Here is a 10,104-nt window from a genome sequence, read left to right on the forward strand (position 1 = left end):
GTTGCTATGGTGAATATCGGAACCTCAGTCAGAGTCAAGACGTGCGCGTGCAGAGTCGGCGAGGAAGCCAGCGCATCTCTGTACGGTCTTTATAACCCTCCGGGTCAACGCGTGAAAGATCATCCAGCTCGACAACGAACTGCCAACACCGCCATGTCCACTGTGTACCACCCCGCTCCAATATGCGCCCATGGCACCAGGACAATCGGCAGAAACCGACCGAAGCCTCTTGATTCGGTCGGCAGTACTCCGAGCGACGCATCCAATATCGCTGCAGCAGTGAGCAAGGCCGCCGTGAGGGGATAAGCACGCTGTGACGGGTCCGGCTAATTCAGGGGCAGCTGAGATGAATGCAGGTAAGGCGCCTTGGTGGGGGATGCCGCGGAAAGGCGAGGCAATGTTGACATCACATCATCAACGGCCTGGCAACCTGGTGCCTCACCTCCAACAGCTCCATATGCAAGGAACGGCCCGGCATCGTGAGGGGAGAGGAGAGAAAAAGCGGAGAGGGAGCGGGGGAGGAGGACGATCGCTCGCTGGCCCTGGTCGTAGTCCCCAGACGCGCCACGGGTTCCCCAGATCCTTGATCATCTCGGTCATCAGGTGCCGGTTATCTGCCGGCTGGAGCAGATCACACGACTCCCATTCGCGCGCTTCACGATGCGAGGTCTGCTCCCAGGGGCCACAGACGAATGCCTGCTGGCGGGAGAACGACTTGGCACCGAACGACAGTATTGCCCGATGTAACGGTCGACGGACTTTTGTTGGCGTCATTTCCTTGCTTCTTCCCCGAAGAGGCGGATAAAATTGACAATTGTTTCTGACTCGTCTGGGGGGGAGGGAAGCCCCGGATCGTCCATGAGGGCATGGATGAGATGACCTCGCCATTTTGCCCTGTCTTGTTAGTGGCTCGCTTGAATGATGGCATGATGCAAGTTTACAGAGAGATACAGAGCGGTTCACCCGGGCCAACATGACCTTGGTTGGTTTGCTTGCTTCACGTGTCGACTTGGCCGCCAACTGACAACCACAGCTCAGAACACTCTTCTCATCGGGACGGCACGCCGAATCCAGGGCTTTGGTTACTTCGGCCTGCAAAGAAACACAATCTGGGTTACACGCCAGCCGACGACAAATCCTCCACCTCGCTTTCTGGCGATCCTATCAGCCTTGACAATGTTGCTCTGACCAACTAGACCAGCACCAACGCCCCTCCGTTCTCAATGTCAAAGAAGGCCGGCACCGTGTCCATCTTGCCCCCTTGCCTCTCCATCTCCGCCACGCCCTCCTCAAAAGTCCACCCCCGGAACCGGAGCAGCCAGCTGATGATGCCCGAATACGCCTGGCCCCCGTCATGCGTCCGCGCCCAGTACCGCATCCCCGTAGCCTCCGCGAGCGCCAACCCCCCCCTGACCCCCCTGCCCGTCGCTTTGCCCGTGCCCAGCTCGTCGAGCCCGTGCAGCAGCGCAAGCCACGCCGTCCCCTCGGGTGCCACCCTGGCCGCGTGCGCCGCCTTCTCCGCGTCGACGCCATGCGGCGCGTAGAGCAGCGTCTCGCCGCCCCACGACGTGACGATGCCGTGATGGATGTGCGGATACAGCGAGTCCCGATCCGGCAGCCGAAACATCCGCAGCCACGCCGGCACCGCCGCGGCGATGGGTGTCGCCCCGTCCGGTCCGGGTCCGGGTCCGGCACCGACGCCGACGGGCCACGACACCGCCGCCGGCTCCAGGTCCGGCAGCTCGATCACCGTCTCAAAGTGCCCCCACCCGCGCACGAGCGCCGCCGCGTCCGCGACGACCAGTACGGGCGTCTCCCGCGGGAACCGCTCGAGCGTCTCCCGATGACAGTGGTCAATGTTCAAGTGCGACACTAGAATCGCGTCGACGCTCTGCCGCCGCTGCTTCGTCGTCGTCGTCGTCGTGTCCTCTGCCCGCTCTGCACCTCCGACTGCGGCCGCCGCTTCGATGGATGCCACGAGCCGTTCAATGTCGGCCACGTCGTCAAACTTGCCCGCCTGCTTGCGCACAATCTTGAGGAGAAAGGCGGTGTAGGGCCACTCGGTCAGGATGCCGCCGAGCCAGAGATCCTGGAGGATGTGGTAGTACGCCTTGCCTGAGGCGTCCGGCCCGCCGGGACGCGGCAGGGAGATCATCCATGAGTTGTCTGCGTTGAGGCGGGTGAGGATTGGGCGGAGCGCGGTGGAGGGCGCGAGGCTGTCGAGGAGGAGGTCTGTTGTTGCGTAGGCTGCCATTGTATGAAATGCTGACGATGAGCAAACAGGATGACGTGCTGCTCAATCCGAAATGTCAACCTCGACGGCAGGGCAAAGTCGGCCATGACGATGGGCAGCGTCGTATTTTAAGACCTTAGAGTTTCGCTCCTGCAAGGCGATGCTGCGACGGTGATCGTGCCTGATTGAGTTAGTGCTGATGTGATCCTTCGACAGAGGAGGGACCAGTCAAGCATGCTTGACCAGGCAATCAGCCCTGGTCAGATTGGTACAGATGACAGTGTCGAGTGGGTTCATGAGTTTCAACATCAAATGACCGCGTTGGTGGTCGGCTTGGTTAAGAGGAGTGTCTTTCTACAAAGCGGCATCTACCTACTCAGTGCTGTCGTCGTGGAAATGGGGGGGGGGGGGGGGGGTATCGTGTAGTCGACCAACACCTCTCCAGCTTCTGGTCTCAAACCTTGCACATGCTGGCCAGCTCGGCCGCCGTCCGCGGCAACCTCATCGTCGCGCGCCGAAAGCCGTTCACGAGGCCCGTCTTCTCATGCCTCCGCGTCCCTCCACCGAGCACAATACCACCCTTCCGGATACCGATCTGCTTCAAACTCTTGGCGACCGCCATGTAGTCGCCGAAGAACTGGTGCGCTCGGAAGTCTCCCCCGGCAGTCACGCCGTGTCCCAGCGACACGCCCCAGTGTCCTCCGACGCGGAGTGCGTGGGCCGCCGGGTCTCGGTCAGGCTGGAGCACCACCGAGTAGATGCATCCTGTGTACCGCACGGCCGAGTCTGCCATCTGTGCGGGGAACCCCCAGCTCTTCGCATCTGTCGACAGCGGATGCCAGGGCGTGACCACGAGCCCCCCCACGCGACACATGACCTCCCTGCGAACAGGCGTGACCAGCACCACGGCGACCCGTCTCGGACCTCGTGGCGTAAGCACTTTGACGCCGTGTCTCAGCTGTCGAATCGACACGCTGCGTCCGGATGCCAGCAGCACCGGCGTCGAACCGGCGAAGCACGGGTTGGAGGAGCTGTGATAGCGCCGCATGTTGATGGGCTTGCTGGACGTGCCCACTCTGTATCGGCTGGGCGTCGGTGGAGGGATGCTGTCGAAGGCGTCGTCGAGAGCTTTACGACAGGCGATGAACAGCGGACTCTGGGCACCGTATTGAAGGGGACCAGGGTCCTTGAACGAGTTACAAATCTGGCGCGTGTGGGCGTTGAGAATCGAGGGCAGGTAATGGACGCCCCATTTACGGTAAAATTCGGCGTTGGTGATGGCTAGGGAAACCTGGCCCTTGGGCTCTGGTCCCGAGAGGTCTTGGACCAACGACTGGTTCTTCTGGTCGGTGAAGGTGCGCGCTGGTAGGTTGCTGACGAGGGTTTGCAAAAGTGGTCTCTGGTCGCTAGCCTTGGTGACAGCTTGGTGTTCGCCGTTGTGCTGGCTTTCTTCGTCGCTGATAATGGGAAAGAGCGTTGACAAAAAGGCACACATCTGAGACCGAGACTGGTGGTAGGCGATTTCAGCAGCGTCGAGCGTAGTCGGATCCGACAGGAGGCCTTCGGCGCTTTCGGCGTAGATCGCGCTGGTCATTTGTGAGTAATGGAGCTTGGCCTTGACCGATGGCGCTTTGTCATTTTCCAGAAGCTTGCTCCAGGCATCAGGCGAAGCGCGAAGATAGATGTCACGCGACTGTCCATACTGAATGTTGCCGAGGGAGATGGTCAGTTGCGACGTTGGGGTCAGGTACCCAGCAAGCTCGATTGGTGCCTGTTTCTCAACAGAATCACCAACACTCTCTTGAATGGTCAGCTCGGAAGGGTACGTCAGCGTCAACGTGGCTCGGTTTGCGAATGTCGACTGCAGGTTGGCAACCGCGTGGACAAAGACTGTGCCCTGTGGCGATGCGTCAGTGGTGGCAATCGTTAGGCAGGCATCATGACTCACAATCATGCCAGCATCGGGGATGAAAGCATAGTTGCCTCCGCCAATTTCGGCGATGGACTTCAGCAGACCTGAGCGAATATAGTATCCGAAGCCAAATGTGTGAATCGTGGCTGGCAGCTGGCCCATGTCACGGAGCTTGGGAATGTATCCTAGTCGTGGACATCTGGACAACGTTAATATGGTCATGTACATCTCTTGACTGGATACAGGAGAGCCTACCCTGAATTGGGCATCCCGTCTGTGAGAACCATCATAGCAGGCACTCGTCCCGAGGTAGAATCACAATCGCTAAAAAGCTTGATGCCCTCGGTGATGCCGTGCCACATGTTGGTCCCGTGCAGAGATTGGAGGTTTTCAATCTTGTCCTTGGCCGAAAGCTTGTTGTCCGAATTCATCTCGACCAGGGGCAAAATGACCTTGGCACTTGTGGTAAATGTCACAATGCCGAGTCGATCACGCTCGTCCAGTGTCTCTAGAATAGTTCGTGCTGCGTGCTTTGTAAGATCGAGGATCGAAAGCCCAGTGCTCTCGTCTTTCTGGCCAGGAATGACAGGCGCCGGGGCGGCATCGTGCATGCTTCCAGAGACGTCGATGACGAGGACAATATCGCAGGGAGCACGAGGAATTCGTTTTCCTGACTGGAAAGCCTCTCGTGGGGTTGTAGGCGGCTCGACCTTGACAAGGAGGCCTTCTCGCGATGCCAAGGGATGGACCGAGAGGGTCAAGTCGTCGATTTCATCCTGAACAAGAGTGGCCGGTTCACTAGTGACTGACATGCTGTCGTCGGCCACGGAGGAGTCGGGGGTCGCAGATGGATTGCCGGTGGCTCTTGAAGAGGAGGAGCCTGTCGTCAGACGGGCGAATGCTTTGAGCTGTGGTTGTCAGTTGGCAGCCAAGTCGACATGTGAAACAAGCAAACCCACCAAGGTCATGTTGGCGAGTAGTGATCTTCGTCGGGCACAGAACGGCGGGGGTGCGGAATCAATAAATCATACCAAAAACACAGGCGCGACTTGTATCCAAGTGGAAAAAGCAGAGAGGCGGCGTCACTAGATGTACTCACGATGCACTCATCTCCCCTCATAGCGGCCTCACTGGGGGCCTACCAGGCTGACAGCCCCGGCACAAATGACCCATCCGGCTACGCGAAGCGCTGGCCAATAAGCGTGTGACATCGTACAGAAGGGTGGATGGTAGCCTCATTCGTGAAAGAGCTGAGGACTTTTGCGAGACGGATGCCTGGTGTGGTGGTCGACCTTCTTGGAGGCGTCACTTCACGGCTGAGGAGGTCTTGGCGCGACTGCGGCGAGCGGTGGTGCTTCGCCATGGTCAATGGGTGCCTCGTTGAACGCCCGGCGAAGCCTAGCGGCGCACGTCAGCCCTGTAGCGGGCCTAGCAGTCCGCCTGCCACCCCCCTTCCCCCTGTTGGTGCGCCGTGGCCCACGTCCCCAAATCCTCCTTGAGCACGCTGTGGCCATGTGCTGAGGGAAACCGAGAGAGCCGGGATGGGATCCTTCTGGTGTGGTGGTGTAGGGGCAGGCCGGCGAGCTGTATTTGGCCTCGGGGAAGGCAGCAGGAACCGTAGCGGCGGTGACTCAGGCTTCTTCGTCTCTCGCGGCCGTCCTTCTGGGCTTTGCCTTGGTATGCAAACAGTGGTTTGCCTGTTTATGCAGACACATCGGGCATTCTTGTTCGTGTCTTCTTTGGAAAGGCTCGGAGCACGGTCAACGGCGTCATCCGCTGGGATCAAGTGCCATAGATAGAGTTCCCCCCGTCACCCATGCCGGCCATGTCATGTGCATGGCCGTGATCCATGAAATGGCCGTGATCCATATTGGCTTCTGTCGCCGAACACCGTACGTCATAGGTTTCGGATCGTGGGTGGACCCTTCACGCGATGCTGCGTGGTCGAAGGCGGCGAGCCTGCAGAGGAATCAAGGAAAGCGACGATCCAGGGACCACAGGAGGCATTGAAGCCTGGGGTAGTTAATACCCCACTGATGGGCGACGAGAAGGGACAGGGGTAGGGGTATCGTCGGAAGTTTGAATGTGAGACGACGGCGCAGAAGGAATAGCTCGAGGCAGTGTTGGGGATTTTGACTCGGAGCGATAGAGGATACCGTCCGGTACGGTAAATATCGCGGTGGGGGCAAGTACCTTAACTCGACAAGGGGTGCAGCCGTGATTTTGGGCTGACAGCTGGCTGCCAGGCCTCACGCGGTGACAGCTTGTACCTGAGAAGTTGCCTGTGGCACAGCTGGGGGGTGAACTGGTGGGTCGCGACGTGGGACCTCCGCGAAACTTCGGCCTGCAAGTATGTACTCGAAGTTGACCATGTGAACCTCAACGGTCTTGGCTATAGCGATATCTTTGTGTTGATGGGTCCACCAAGACTGCTGGGCGATATAACATTTGGCGAGGCCCATCTCAAGCACCTTGATGGAGCGTTTGGTCTGGCTGCACCCCCATGTCCCCACTGTACTTGCTGAGCATGTCGAAGATCTTAGCACCAGCCTTTTCGATCTAGTCCATGTTAGTGGAGCTCAGTCTTCCTGTCGGAAGGGTCACGATGACTTCCGTGCACCACTTCTCGTGGGCATGCAATTTCTTGTACCTTGCTCGAAGATACCGCCACATGCACCAACTGCACCAACAACTGTTGGCGCTACCACTCGTCTTGCCAGCCCCTCAGATATGCCCGGTCTCGCAAAGTAATCCTTGGCTCGGCCCAGCATCCCTCGGCTGCCGACTGGTCTAGCAGTCTCTCTCACCTTCTGGCAAGGGCGCGGGCCGCTCCGGTTTGGTGATTTCTGATTGCAAGACCCCTGTTCTACCTTGAACTCATGCCAACAAGTCACAGTTCGAGGCTTAGCACGCAACAGCAGGTGAGCTCTAATAGATGATAGCCTCTGGCCACAGCAGTACCTCCTCGTGTGGGGTTCAGCCTCGCTTCATTCTGCTGTTTGATCCAGCACCTGAAGATGCTCCCCTGGTCTCCTTAGGTTTTTTTCTTCTCCACGGCTCTCGTGTCCCTGCTTTCGAGGGTTCAGGGGTAAGCCAACGCCAGCCCACCTGGCCCAACTCGCAAAGACGGCCAATGTAGTCGCTCAGATGAGAGTCAAGCACTGCTACTGCGCTACACCGGGTCGATGATATAAGTCAATCAACTGCCCAACTTGCAATGGGGCTTGTCTAAGCCAGCCTGGCAGCGGTACCCGTCAACCTTCGTCATGAGATTCTCCGTCACTCGCCAGCACATTTCAATCGAAATCCCGCTACCACTTGCTAGGGATTTGCGGAGCAGGTTACAGCTTCTCATCCATCGAGTGCCCAGTCCGGTCACCCGAGCTCTCAAAATTGCTGCCCTCGCGCTCCTCTGCTTCGTCATCTTCCTGCAACTGCCGTCATCGCGACCGTATACCTCAGATCTGGTCTTGCGAACCTCAGACATTCGAAATGCAGCCCATACCGCTCTCGACCACTTGCATCAGGGCAACGAGCACACCCATCACCCTTCGAAACTTGTTATGAACTGTAACACCGACCTTGTCAGAGTGCGCAACATTGGGGAGACCCACGACCTCGACTCCCAGGTCGAATACCTCAAGCGCTACGTTCGCTTCACCCGCAAACCCATCGAACGCCTCTCCTCCACTTCTTTGCAGCAGAGCTTCCTGCCAGATAGCAGTACTATGGGCCAGACCTTCAGATTACTAGATCTGTCTGCAAGCAACGACCATCTCGATGACCAATGCAACCAGGAGCCTTTGGACGTCCCTGTGACGGAATCGCCCTTCCCTGCCGACGCCGACCTATCAGATTTCATGTTCGCCATTTCGACCACTTTCAAACGCCTCAGCGACCCAACGACCATTCAGGAATGGGCCTACTGGCTGACGAGCAACAACAGGTCGAACGGGGGCAAGCTTCTCGTCCAACTTGTTGACGCTACCGACGCCGAGATCACAGATGTCGCTGCACGTCTGGCCAAGGTCGGTGTCGATGCCGAGGTGGGCGGCTGGGACAGCCGCATAGAGAAGAAGATGGCCATACGCTATCTCAACCTAGTCCCCCTTCTTGTTTCTCGCCAGGCCGCCAACACCAAGTGGTTCGTCTTGTGCGATGACGATACCTTCTTCACCGCAATGAATGGTCTCGTCGCAAAGCTCAAAACCTACGACCCCACGCAACCTCACTACGTGGGGACCCTGTCCGAGGACATGACCGCTGTGAGGCTGCACGGCTCTCAGGCTTTCGGCGGCGGCGGAGTTTTCCTCAGCCGCCCGTTAGCAAAGATCGTTGCCGGTGCGCATGCGTCTTGCAGAACACCTGCCAAGGTGAAGAAGTCGAATTCCGGCTGGGGTGCGCAGGGAGACATTCTTCTCCGCAACTGCATCTACGACAACACCGACGTCCGCATGACTTGGATGCGGGATCTGTGGCAACTCGATCTGTCGGGGGGAGACGCGTCAGGGTTCTACGAAAGCGGCATCAAGCCATTCAGCATTCACCACTTCAGGGGCGGACAGAAATGGCACACGACGTACCCCCTCAACACCACCCAGATCGCGCACACTTGCGGCGAGGACTGTCCCTACCAGCGCTTCGTTACCGCGGACAACTTCATCATCTCAAATGGATACAGCATCGCCCAATACCCCGATGGCATCGACTTCCGTCTCGACCAGGTGGAGCGGACGTTCCGCTCGATCCATCCAGACCACCAAGGGAGCTTTGATTATACCTTCGGTCCTCAACGGCCATCGCTTGTGAAGACAGGGAAGAAAATTGCCTGGGATCTGGTTGAATCACAGAGATTGGAGGATGGGTCGGTATCACAGGTCTATGTTCGGAAGAAGGACGACGAGCGATGGACAAAGGAGAAGAAGCCAGTTAAAGCGCATGATGGTGTAATCGAACTTGTTTGGATTCCAGCATGAATAGGGGTCGCGCCGGCTGGACTAGAATAGACATGGAGTAGTGTATGGTACTCAGAGTGTACAAGAGAATGATGTATAGCCGCCAGCATCGAGTCGCATATGGCGTTTGAAGGTTCGTCAGTCGTTCCCCCAAAGAAACGGACATCTTCTCAACAGCAGCACAAAAGTTTCATCAAGACTCATTTGTTAAGCTGTCGGGGGTATACCGCCTCTCGCCGTAATCATGCCCGACAAGAACTGAGCGGCGGCAGCCCAACATCCTTCCAAATGATGGACAAGGAACCGAGTGAAGACATGTTTTAGTGTCCTGTGGGTGAACCTCTGAGACACTTTGGCTGCACCTTCGCGAGCGAGAATACATGCATTCCATGCTTGGCAGTCCGGCGACGACGACCTGTGTCAAGCAATCAATCCTACACATGCATCTGCATCTCGCCCGCGCCATACCTGGCACACCAGGCTGGTCTCCGTCTGATGAAGCCCTGATATGCAACGCAATTCTGACATCCGACTTCCACCAATTCCAACGACGATAACAAGAGTCTGCCCCGAGGTCTTCCTACTACCAATGGCATCCCTGATATGTCGTATCATCCCACAAGACAACATCCGTTCCAACCACCTCCTCGGCCATCACCCGCAGAAACCTCGAGGGCCTGTCTACCTATGCGTATCTAGGTAGGTAACGTACAAGTCCAGCCAAAAAAATCAGACAAAAGACGCCGGCCTCGTCTCTCCACGGAATAGCGAAGTCTAATAGCCCCAGGGCAGACAGGTCACCTTGCCCACCCGACCACCTGCTTGGCAGCTTCTCCCAACCCTTGGAGACGACTCCGCCCAACCGGGTATTTTTGCGATGGAGTAGATTGCTCTCTAGCCTCGTTGATACTGAATGGCCCGACTTCCGATGGCACAGCGCCTCAGAGGGTGCACTGTTGTTCTTGCCCTGCTATTTTGTTCTGCAGGCAAATCGAAGCAAGGGG

The 10,104-nt window shown here is 57.7% G+C and overlaps 3 protein-coding genes across 3 annotated transcripts; 1 reads left to right on the top strand and 2 right to left on the bottom strand.

The window, feature by feature from the left end:
• Window positions 1-1,192: 1,192 nt before the first annotated feature.
• On the bottom strand, window positions 1,193-2,254 carry D7B24_004097 (uncharacterized protein; the record flags this gene model as incomplete). The annotated part of the gene is made up of 1 exon (XM_028638273.1): window positions 1,193-2,254. One exon carries the CDS (start codon window positions 2,252-2,254, stop codon window positions 1,193-1,195), a length of 1,062 nt encoding a protein of 353 aa, XP_028490370.1.
• A 433-nt stretch (window positions 2,255-2,687) lies between these two features.
• Window positions 2,688-5,113, bottom strand: D7B24_004098 (uncharacterized protein; the record flags this gene model as incomplete). The annotated part of the gene is made up of 4 exons (XM_028638274.1): window positions 2,688-4,130; window positions 4,182-4,344; window positions 4,401-5,053; window positions 5,105-5,113. 4 exons carry the CDS (start codon window positions 5,111-5,113, stop codon window positions 2,688-2,690), a joined length of 2,268 nt encoding a protein of 755 aa, XP_028490371.1.
• A 2,595-nt stretch (window positions 5,114-7,708) lies between these two features.
• D7B24_004099 (uncharacterized protein) lies at window positions 7,709-9,121 on the top strand (the record flags this gene model as incomplete). Its single annotated transcript, XM_028638275.1, has 1 exon — window positions 7,709-9,121. The coding sequence occupies one exon, from the start codon at window positions 7,709-7,711 to the stop codon at window positions 9,119-9,121; it is 1,413 nt and encodes a 470-aa protein (XP_028490372.1).
• Between the last annotated feature and the right edge of the window lie 983 nt (window positions 9,122-10,104).

This window comes from Verticillium nonalfalfae (assembly GCF_003724135.2).
Source record: "Verticillium nonalfalfae strain VnAa140/NRRL 66861 chromosome Unknown scaffold_228, whole genome shotgun sequence".
Taxonomy (NCBI): Eukaryota; Fungi; Ascomycota; class Sordariomycetes; order Glomerellales; family Plectosphaerellaceae; genus Verticillium; species Verticillium nonalfalfae.